Source organism: Antedon bifida, chromosome 8 (genome assembly GCF_963402885.1).
Source record: "Antedon bifida chromosome 8, ecAntBifi1.1, whole genome shotgun sequence".
Lineage (NCBI taxonomy): Eukaryota > Metazoa > Echinodermata > Crinoidea > Comatulida > Antedonidae > Antedon > Antedon bifida.
The window spans coordinates 1441170-1453467 of record NC_136233.1 but is presented as its reverse complement, the minus strand read 5'-3'; the positions used below and the strand labels follow the sequence as shown (position 1 = coordinate 1453467).

The window sequence follows — 12298 nt, the reverse complement described above, 5'->3', positions numbered from 1 at the left end:
CGACCCTTTTATTTTTTGACATAAATGTTTACTATAGCATAATAAACATGCGCAGAGTCGAATAATGGGTTCTGCGCATGTCAATTATGCTAGAGTAACCATTTTTAGTGAAAATTGAAAAGGTCGAAATTTGGCCATTTTCTGAAAAAATCCCTGTACTATAGTAAGGGAAATTTTCGAAAAATGGCCAATTTTCGACTCTTTTATTTTTTGACATAAATGGTTACTATAGCATAATAAACATGCGCAGAGTCGAATAATGGGTTCTGCGCATGTCAATTATGCTATAATAACCATTTTTATCGAAAATAAAAAGGTCGAAATTTGGCCATTTTCTGAAAAAATCCCTGTACTATAGTAAGGGAAATTTTCAAAAAATGGCCAATTTTCGACCCTTTTATTTTTCGATAAAAATGGTTACTATAGCATAATAAACATGCGCAGAGTCGAATAATGGGTTCTGCGCATGTCAATTATGCCATAGTAACCATTTTTATCGAAAAATAAAAGGGTCGAAATTTTGCCATTTTCTGAAAAAATTCCTGTACTATAGTAAGGGAATCTTCCGAAAAATGGCCAATTTTCGACCCTTTTATTTTTTGACATAAATGTTTACTATAGCATAATAAACATGCGCAGAGTCGAATAATGGGTTCTGCGCATGCCAATTATGCTATAATAACCATTTTTATCGAAAAATAAAAAGGTCGAAATTTGGCCATTTTCTGACAAAATCCCTGTACTATAGTACAGGGAAATTTTCGAAAAATGGCCAATTTTCGACCCTTTTATTTTTTGACATAAATGGTTACTATAGCATAATAAACATGCGCAGAGTCGAATAATGGGTTCTGCGCATGTCAATTATGCTATAGTAACCATTTTTATCGAAAAATAAAAAGGTCGAAATTTGGCCATTTTCTGAAAAAATCCCTGTACTATAGTAAGGGAAATTTTTCGACCCTTTTATTTTTTGACATAAATGGTTACTATAGCATAATAAACATGCGCAGAGTCGAATAATGGGTTCTGCGCATGTCAATTATGCTATAGTAACCATTTTTATCGAAAATTAAAAAGGTCGAAATTTGGCCATTTTCTGAAAAAATCCCTGTACTATAGTAAGGGAAATTTTCGAAAAATAGCCAATTTTCGACCCTTTTATTTGTTGACAAAAATGGTTACTATAGCATAATAAACATGCGCAGAGTCGAATAATGGGTTCTGCGCATGTCAATTATGCTACAGTAACCATTTTTATCGAAAAATAAAGGGGTCGAAATTTGGCCATTTTCTGAAAAAATCCCTGTACTATAGTAAGGGAAATTTTCAAAAAATGGCCAATTTTCGACCCTTTTATTTTTCGATAAAAATGGTTACTATAGCATAATAAACATGCGCAGAGTCGAATAATGGGTTCTGCGCATGTCAATTATGCCATAGTAACCATTTTTATCGAAAAATAAAAGGGTCGAAATTTTGCCATTTTCTGAAAAAATTCCTGTACTATAGTAAGGGAATCTTCCGAAAAATGGCCAATTTTCGACCCTTTTATTTTTTGACATAAATGTTTACTATAGCATAATAAACATGCGCAGAGTCGAATAATGGGTTCTGCGCATGCCAATTATGCTATAATAACCATTTTTATCGAAAAATAAAAAGGTCGAAATTTGGCCATTTTCTGACAAAATCCCTGTACTATAGTACAGGGAAATTTTCGAAAAATGGCCAATTTTCGACCCTTTTATTTTTTGACATAAATGGTTACTATAGCATAATAAACATGCGCAGAGTCGAATAATGGGTTCTGCGCATGTCAATTATGCTATAGTAACCATTTTTATCGAAAAATAAAAAGGTCGAAATTTGGCCATTTTCTGAAAAAATCCCTGTACTATAGTAAGGGAAATTTTTCGACCCTTTTATTTTTTGACATAAATGGTTACTATAGCATAATAAACATGCGCAGAGTCGAATAATGGGTTCTGCGCATGTCAATTATGCTATAGTAACCATTTTTATCGAAAATTAAAAAGGTCGAAATTTGGCCATTTTCTGAAAAAATCCCTGTACTATAGTAAGGGAAATTTTCGAAAAATAGCCAATTTTCGACCCTTTTATTTGTTGACAAAAATGGTTACTATAGCATAATAAACATGCGCAGAGTCGAATAATGGGTTCTGCGCATGTCAATTATGCTACAGTAACCATTTTTATCGAAAAATAAAGGGGTCGAAATTTGGCCATTTTCTGAAAAAATCCCTGTACTATAGTAAGGGAAATTTTCAAAAAATGGCCAATTTTCGATCCTTTTATTTTTTGACATAAATGGTTACTATAGCATAATAAACATGCGCAGAGTCGAATAATGGGTTCTGCGCATGTCAATTATGCTATAATAACCATTTTTATCGAAAAATAAAAAGGTCGAAATTTGGCCATTTTCTGAAAAAATCCCTGTACTATAGTAAGGGAATTTTTGTGAAAAATGGCCAATTTTTGACCCTTTTATTTTTTGACATAAATGTTTACTATAGCATAATAAACATGCGCAGAGTCGAATAATGGGTTCTGCGCATGTCAATTATGCCATAGTAACCATTTTTATCGAGAAATAAAAAGGTCGAAATTTGGCCATTTTCTGAAAAATCCCTATACTATTAGTAAGGGAAATTTTCGAAAAATGGCCAGTTTTCGACCCTTTTATTTTTTAACATAAATGGTTACTATAGCATAATAAACATGCGCAGAGTCGAATAATGGGTTTTGCGCATGTCAATTATGCTATAGTAACCATTTTTATCGAAAAATAAAAAGGTCGAAATTTGGCCATTTTCTGAAAAAATCCCTGTACTATAGTAAGGGAAATTTTCGAAAAATGGCCAATTTTCGACCCTTTTATTTTTTGACATAAATGGTTACTATAGCATAATAAACATGCGCAGAGTCGAATAATGGGTTCTGCGCATGTCAATTATGCTATAGTAACCATTTTTATCGAAAATTGAAAAGGTCGAAATTTGGCCATTTTCTGAAAAAATCCCTGTACTATAGTAAGGGAAATTTTCGAAAAATAGCCAATTTTCGACCCTTTTATTTGTTGACAAAAATGGTTACTATAGCATAATAAACATGCGCAGAGTCGAATAATGGGTTCTGCGCATGTCAATTATGCTACAGTAACCATTTTTATCGAAAAATAAAGGGGTCGAAATTTGGCCATTTTCTGAAAAAATCCCTGTACTATAGTAAGGGAAATTTTCGAAAAATAGCCAATTTTCGACCCTTTTATTTGTTGACAAAAATGGTTACTATAGCATAATAAACATGCGCAGAGTCGAATAATGGGTTCTGCGCATGTCAATTATGCTACAGTAACCATTTTTATCGAAAAATAAAGGGGTCGAAATTTGGCCATTTTCTGAAAAAATCCCTGTACTATAGTAAGGGAAATTTTCAAAAAATGGCCAATTTTCGACCCTTTTATTTTTTGACATAAATGGTTACTATAGCATAATAAACATGCGCAGAGTCGAATAATGGGTTCTGCGCATGTCAATTATGCTATAATAACCATTTTTATCGAAAAATAAAAAGGTCGAAATTTGGTCATTTTCTGAAAAAATCCCTGTAGTATAGTACAGGGAAAGTTCCGAAAATTTGCCAATTTTCGACCCTATTATTTTTTGACATAAATGGTTACTATAACATAATAAACATGCGCAGAGTCGAATAATGAGTTCTGCGCATGTCAATTATGCTATAATAACAATTTTTATCAAAAAATAAAAAGGTCGAAATTTGGCCATTTTCTGAAAAAATCCCTGTAGTATAGTACAGTGAAATTTTCGAAAAATGGCAAATTTCTGACGCTTTTATTTTTTGACATAAATGGTTACTATAGCATAATAAACATGCGCAGAGTCGAATAATGGGTTCTGCGCATGTCAATTATGCTATAATAACTATTTTTGTCGCAAAATAAAAAGGTCGAAATTTGGCCATTTTCTCAAGAAATCCCTGTACTATAGTAAAGGAAATTTTCGAAAAATGGCCAATTTTCAATCATTTTATTTTTTGACATAAATGGTTACTATAGCATAATAAACATGCGCAGAGTCGAATAATAGGTTCTGCGCATGTCAATTATGCTATAATAACCAGTTTTATCGAAAAATAAAAAGGTCGAAATTTTGCCATATTTTGAAAAAAAATCCATGTTTTTAATAACTAGTTACTATAGCTCTATTAGATGATAACACAATATATGCGCATATATGGCAATATTATGGCATAAATATTGGTTTTAAGAAAGTGGACATTTTTGGCCAAATTTCGATCCTTTTATTTTTTTACATAACTAATTACTATGGCTCTATTAGATGATGATAACACAATATATGTACATATATGGCAATATTTTCACATAATTATTGATTTTTTAAAAGTGGACATTTTGGAAATTTTTCAAAAAATTGCCAAATTTCGACCCTTTTATTTTTTTTTTACATAACTACTTACTATGGCTCTATAAAATGATAACACAGTATATGCGCATATATTGCAATATTATCGCATAATTATTGAATTTTAAGAAGTGGATGTTTTAGCTATTTTTCGAAAAATGTACAAATTTCGTCCCATAGTTACTATGGCTCTAAAACATGATGAAACCTGTTATGTCGAATGTTTTAAAAATTCTTTAAAAAATTTATATTTTATTATTTATTTTTATCTACATTATCTGTGATTTTGTATTATATTAATCATTCTTTTCTTCTTCAGTTGTTGGTATGACTTCTAGTAGTAGCTGTACATATTTTGTGACAGTTTCTAGAATAATATAAACAAAAAATGCTAGTAAGTTTGAAGGAACCAAGGGGTATGTATACAGCAACGCCATTAAAGCTAGCTTCTCAATTGAACGCAACGCATGACGTACGCGCAACAGAAGCAATTTGACCAATCACTACGCGATATATCGCCTGAACACTGAGACGATTGTGATTGGTCAACTCACTTGTGTTACGCCTACCTCATCGTAACATTAAGGCAATAGAGGCCATGAATTGAAATCACTTACTCATAATTTTCGGGTGATAGCCTCGGTAAACGAACGGGTAGTAGAACAAAAGTCCTGAGAGTATGAATAATGCTGCATACAGGTACTCCAAAGCGGGGTTGTCGATTATCGGTGCAAACACAAAATATACTGAACAGCAGATGACGAAAATAGGAACTCCAATTGGTACCTGGAATTCACAAAAAGAACAGTTTCATCACAAGGTAGACCATGCTGCACCTTCTTGCCAATCAGAAGTTAAAATGGCGTTAGTTCTCACTTGGATACATAACAACGTAAACGCGCGCAATTGAGTTGACCAATCACAAGCGACAATTTCGGTAATCTATCGCTTCGTGATCGGTAAAATCATTTGCGGTGCGCTTATGTCATTGAACTGCGCTTACGTCATTACGTTGCGTCCTAGGCCAAGCATTATTATTTACCTTAACAGGCCTTTCTATGTCCTTTTCCGTGACTCTGAGCACAATAAGAGCAGTGGCTGTGGCCCCGTACCAGATCCAGGCCGAGAAGCTGAAGTAGTTGACTAATGTATCAAACTCACTCGGTATCAACATTATCATAATTATTGCTGTCTAGAAAAACAAATAATAATCACATTTGCAAGGAAACATTTTTCAGACATTTAGCGCATGGTTCTCACTACGATAGAGCGCAAGGATGCATGTAAGCGCAACGCAGGTGAGTTGACCAATCACGACGCGATGCACCGATGGATGTTTTATCGCGTCGTGATTTGTCCATTGCGTTACGTCCTAGTGGGAACCAAGCTTTATTAATAAATATTAGCTTTATAACAATTGTTACAAAACTTGTGCCAACAATTTGATTGGAGGAGATCAAGCTAGGCATCATGCTACAGAAACGTGAATTTACGTTTACTTACTATAAACACCAATGCTGGAATCGGTGTTAATTTCTTAACGTGTACCATTGACATTGCTTTCACCATGTGACCTCCTCTTGCGGTAGCAAACACAATCCTAAGAAATATCAACTCGTAAAAATAAACGGGACGTTAACGATCTGTCTACACTCAAATATGGTAGTAATATACCCAAATATGGTAGTGGTATGACATCATCATGTCCATATTATGGGCACATCACATTTTGGTCACTATCAGTTTGATAGTGTAACAGATCTTAACACTGCAATGTCAAAATTCGGATCTCTGCGAAACTACTGGTTATAAAAAAGATCAACAAGAAGAACATTGCTCTATGGACAACGTTTTCCATGAATGTATTGGAGGTTAAAAAATCGTTTTCTTCTTATGTGCAAGAAAATACCGTTCTTTCAAAATTCAAAATACGATATTTAGAATTTAAGCATAGTGGGGCTACATTCGAGGTTTTAAAAGCTTGTACCTTGATGTTGAGAAGCAGTTTCCATTCGCAGCACCAAATGTAGACATTATAACGGACAATGGCATAATCCATGCCCACCAGCCAAGAGTTCGTTCACCGAAAGTCTGTACAATATTAATACAAATATAATATATAGGTGTAAATATAATGGTATTGTTTCAACAAATGATAGCCTAACGCATACCAGACGATACTATGGGTCTGTTTTTATGATGTGAAGTATTTAAAGCGAAGTACTTACAAAGGCGACTGCACTTGAGGCTATGAGTTCATCAGGAGATATTACAGTTAGATAGGACAGGTTTGTCATCACATACAGCAACGTGACCATTGGAATACCGATTATTATAGATAATGGTAAATTCCTAATAAATAATATAATTTACATTAATATAAATGAAAAATGTGAGAGAATGGGGACGGAACAGCCAGGACATTGGTCCCGGATGAGGAAGGACTGTGTTGCCCGAAAGATACAAGCCCCATTATTTTGGTGCCCGGTTGTAAAATTGTGAATTTGTGTCAATAAATCTTGATGTAAAAAAAAGGTAAATACAGAAGTCATGTCCGATAGCACTGTTAGTCATGGTGTGTATGAATGGGCGTGGAAGACAAACTTAGGCCTAATGATCCGAACTTTAAAGTTAGTTCAAAGTCTACATTCATGTCGACAGCAACAACATGATAATCATCAATGCTTGCCCTACAAACATCCAAAACAAACAATGAACAAATGATTGATTTACCTTTCGGGTCTTTGAAGTTCCTCTGTTACAAAATTAAGCTGGTTCCTAAAAAGAGGAAACATATATCATGTTATAAACACATTCTAACCCTTGGCATGTACGTGGAGGTGGTCATGCTGCTGGACATGGGCTGCACTAATTCCTCTTGGCTATTCCCAGCGGACTGGTTTCCTATAAGGACTGGAGATATTTCCCATAATAATTTCATCAGTTAGGCCTACTACCCTTCTCTCCAACATGACTTTTTCTCTGTAAAATGTATTCTTACCATCCCTCGTATGCCCAGAGGCCCTGATAAAATGCTATTCCGTACGCGAATGGACTCGTCTCGGATCCTTTAAAAGACACCGACGGATCGAGATATTCCGTGTTTCCTGAAAAATACATAATCATTATTTTTACAAATTAATATTCATCAGCATTTATACTTTGTCGCAGATGACGTCACCATATCTTAAACGTCGCGGTATTCGAAAGTTTCTAAGCATTTATGCAAATGAAAGAAGAAGGCCTAGTGCCCGATACAATGCGATTCTTTCCATAATGTTTACAGAATGGAGACATTTGTTCAATATTGAAAGGCCAAATTGGCGAACTTACCTTTTATCATGTTTATCAGACCGATTAGTATGATGAGAAAAAGAGCAAATAACTTGGCAGCCGTGAAAATAATCTGGATTGATGTCGCAAGTCTAGCGCTGTATCCGTTTATTATCATCAGAGTTACTGTAACACAAGAAAAGTAGTTATAAAATTAGTTATTATATCGCTTAGAAAAAGCCCGGAGTTGACACACACCGACGGGCAGCAGGGCGTCAATCCTGGAGTGTTGCTATAGCAATGCGAAGGAGTTTATGTTCGTCAACTGTGTAAGTGAGGTTCTAGACGAGGATTACAAAAAACAAACAATATGTGATGCTGTTGGTATGGTGGTGATATACAGTAGTTGCTGCTGCTGCTGCTGATAATGATGATATTGATAATGATGATATTGATAATGATGATATTGATAATGATGATATTGATAATGATGATATTGATGATGATGATATTGATATTGATGATATTGATAATGATGATATTGATAATGATGATATTGATAATGATGATATTGATAATGATGATATTGATAATGATGATATTGATAATGATGATATTGATAATGATGATATTGATAATGATGATATTGATGATATTGATATTGATGATATTGATAATGATGATATTGATAATGATGATATTGATAATGATGATATTGATAATGATGATATTGATGATGATGATATTGATATTGATGATATTGATAATGATGATATTGATAATGATGATATTGATAATGATGATATTGATAATGATGATATTGATAATGATGATATTGATAATGATGATATTGATAATGATGATAATGACGATGATGACGATGGGGATGATGATAATGATGATGAAGAAGATGATGATGACGACATTCGGGTGATGGACATTTTACTGTCACCAGACATAATACGACAGAATGTTTTTCGTCAGCAGACACGATACTGCAAGATGTTTATTATAAAAATGATTTAGAAACAGTAGTAATATAAGTGTCTTACAAACACAAGCTGCTGCCAGCAGTTTAGTTGCCAGGGCGGGTGCTGGGCAATTTTCGAAGAACGGTACGGCTACGTAGTCGGCAAAAGCCAGGCTTATCAAGGCGATACTAGACGTTCGAAGCACAAATATTGCGGTCCACGAAAACAGATAAGCCCACACGTTACCATAGGTGTACTTTAAGTATGCGTATTCTCCTCCAGATTTAGGTATCATTGTACCCAGTTCGGCATAACACAGAGCACCTATGGTAAAAACAATTTAAAAAAAAAATTAAATTAAATTATTATTATTACCTTAAGTTCTGTCTACACTATCAAACTTTATGATGATGTCATATTTGGGCACTTTTTTGTCAAACTAGTTTGATAATGTAGTCAGAGCTTTATATAAAAATGATTTTAAAATAAACAGTTCTACAATATATTTATCCAATTAACATACCACATGTAGATATTATACCACACACGGTCCAAACAATTATACTAGCTCCGACACTTCCCGAAGCCATCAATACACCTTTCGGAGATACGAAGATTCCCGAACCTATCATACTGCCGACGATCAAAGAGATACCGCCGATCAAAGGAATGCTTCTTTCAAGCGACACAGTTTCTTTTTGTTTTTCATCCTCAACTTTCTCATTTTCGTTTCGACGATTCCGTACTTCTGTCTCCATTTCTATATCTATGAAGAACACAAATTGAATTTAACGATTATTTCATGAAGTATAGCCTATGATTATTACTCACGTCTTCTAGAGATTAAAATCTTGTCAGTATTTAAGTTTGTTATTAAAGTTACTATCTGTAATTCTGATAGTATTATGGGCGGTGTGCGTCCAAAGTCCAATAGCATTATGATAAAATGTATATTATATATAATCAATCAAACAAAAGGAATTAATTTATTTCGTTATGGTTATAAATTTTTAAAATAAACAAAATGATTTCGTATTGCTAAACGATTATAAATGAATACATATATCAGTTGTACAACACTCTCAAATTATTCAGGCGATATTCAGAAACACATTTTTTTGTTATGGCGATTGTTTTTAAAAACGCTATCGGACAATATTTGGTATTAAAAGAAATTACAATATAACATTGTATTATTTATATAAAACGGAACATAAGAACAATTTGAATAAAATAAAAATATATAAAACAAATCACTATAAATGTAAAAACAATTAGCTTACCTTCTAATTTAGACGCAGCTTATACTAAGTAACACCTGGTAGACTGAGTACATAATAATGACAGTAGAGATACTTATCGTTTGAGTGATAGATATTGCATTGGGGTCGCTGTCTCCTTCAAGGCAGTCTCAAAGTAATTGGTGGTATACCAGGGTCCAGTATGCCAAAACAATTTAGAATATTTTGTAATAAAAATAGGCCACAATAAGGATATTTCAATTTAATAAATATTACATTTGAAATAATAATTATTATTTATAATATATATATATATATATTTTTATATTATATTTTTTTTATAATTAGTGACCATAATTAATAATGTGTCCCTAAATAGAGGTGTCCCCTGAATAGGGGTTGGCTGTAGACAAAAATGATTTTACATTCCATATAATAGTTATGTCTCCTAAATATTCTAGTCCCAAATGAGGTGTACTGTACCAACCTCTTCTATCCTGGTAGGCATTACATAGAAGGAAAACAACATTAATAAAGACATAAGTCAGTTTCATTCTTCAGTTGCATATTGTTCATTTATATTCAATTTGTTCTCATCATTATTGTATCTATGGTTTACAACATTCAGTCAATTCATTATATTATGTAATTCACTGCAAATATACACAACTTGTGACAATAATATATGATACGGGATAGTATGACCTGGGATAGTATGACCTGGGATAGTATGACCTGGGATAGTGTGACATAGGATAATATGACCTGGGATAGTATGACCTGGGATAGTATGACCTGGGATAGTGTGACATAGGATAATATGACTTGGGATAATATGACTTAGGATAATATGATCTGGGATAGTATGGCCTGGGATAATATGACTTGGGATAATATGACTTTGGATAATATGATCTGGGATAGTATGGCCTGGGATAATATGACTTGGGATAATATGACTTTGGATAATATGATCTGGGATAGTATGACCTGGGATAATATGACTTGGGATAATATAACTTTGGATAATATGATATGGGATAGTATGGCCTGGGATAATATGACCTGGGATGATAACGTTCAATATTAGCTGCATGAAAACACACGTCCAAAAGTTGTTAAATTTAATAGTGATTATTAAAAAAGTTTGTTTTCTTCATGATTCCATTCACAATATCTGTATTACAAAAACATGACTTAATGTACTGCCTCAGTCCCCATGGAGTATAATGTCAATCCACCAGTATAAATATATATTTCAATCATTCAATCAATCACTGGATTTTAACTGAAGGATACTCAATGAATGTGTTCTTACTTATTGAGTTACAAACTCTAAATATTTTTAAATTTCAGCTCATTTCAATTTCAAAATTTAAAATACCTTATACCATTTACTTTTACTTAAATTGTATAATAGATTTAAAAATTACAGTACTTAAATATTGTAGGTACTTTAGTTTTAGCAGATTGTCTAAGTTAATTTAAGGTGATGTCTGAAAAAACAAAAAATTAAAACTTAATTTAGTTATTTCAGTCATAATTAAAATTTCATATAAAAGTTTGGGTTAAAAAAATATAAATATTAAAACACTTTTTAAAACACCGTTTTTACGGTGGCCTATAAGTGTCACGGCAACTTTCAAAAAATATCACGGCAACTTTCAAAAAAAGCCACGGCAATTTGAAAAAAGCCACGGCAATTTGAAAAAAGCCACGGCAATTTGAAAAAAGCCACGGCAATTTGAAAAAAGCCACGGCAAATTAAAAATAAAACATCACGGCAAATTAAAAATAAAACATCGCGGCAATTTAACAAAAATACCACGGCAACTTAAAAATGAAACACCACGGCAAATTAGTATTGAAACACCACGGCAAATTACAGAATGCCACGGCGGAAGTGAAACCTTTGGAATCTTCGATTTTTTCTGAGGTAAGTAATTATTTGTGCATTGAAGTAAATATTATTATATTAATTTATTATATTTAACTGCAGCATTTACGTGTTTATTGCACTAGGCCTAGCTATGCCTACTACTAGCCCTAGGCCTTAGGCCTACAGTAGTAGCTAGGTCTACTGTAAAAAAAACTTGTTATATAAAAAACAGATTACTGTAAATATATTAAAACATTGTAGAATGTTATAGGGCCTAGGCCTACCTTGTAATAAGGCCTATGGTCTAGCCCGGCCTAGAAAGTTCAAGAAGAGTGCAATAAACACGTAAACTGCTGCAGTTAAATAAATTAATATAATATTTACTTCAATGCACAAATAATTACTCACCTCAGAAAAAATCGAAGATTCCAAAGGTTTCACTTCCGCCGTGGTAACTCACTTCCG

The 12298-nt window shown here is 33.2% G+C and overlaps 1 protein-coding gene across 1 annotated transcript; it reads right to left on the bottom strand.

Moving 5' to 3' along the window:
- Nucleotides 1-4765: 4765 nt before the first annotated feature.
- LOC144850368 (b(0,+)-type amino acid transporter 1-like) lies at nucleotides 4766-9471 on the bottom strand. The gene is made up of 11 exons (XM_078707644.1): nucleotides 9237-9471; nucleotides 8795-9037; nucleotides 7803-7928; nucleotides 7471-7576; nucleotides 7203-7247; nucleotides 6698-6821; nucleotides 6457-6560; nucleotides 5973-6069; nucleotides 5512-5661; nucleotides 5087-5255; nucleotides 4766-4836 (listed from the first exon to the last, which is right to left on the bottom strand). Exons 1-11 carry the CDS (start codon nucleotides 9469-9471, stop codon nucleotides 4766-4768), a joined length of 1470 nt encoding a protein of 489 aa, XP_078563770.1.
- Nucleotides 9472-12298: the final 2827 nt, after the last annotated feature.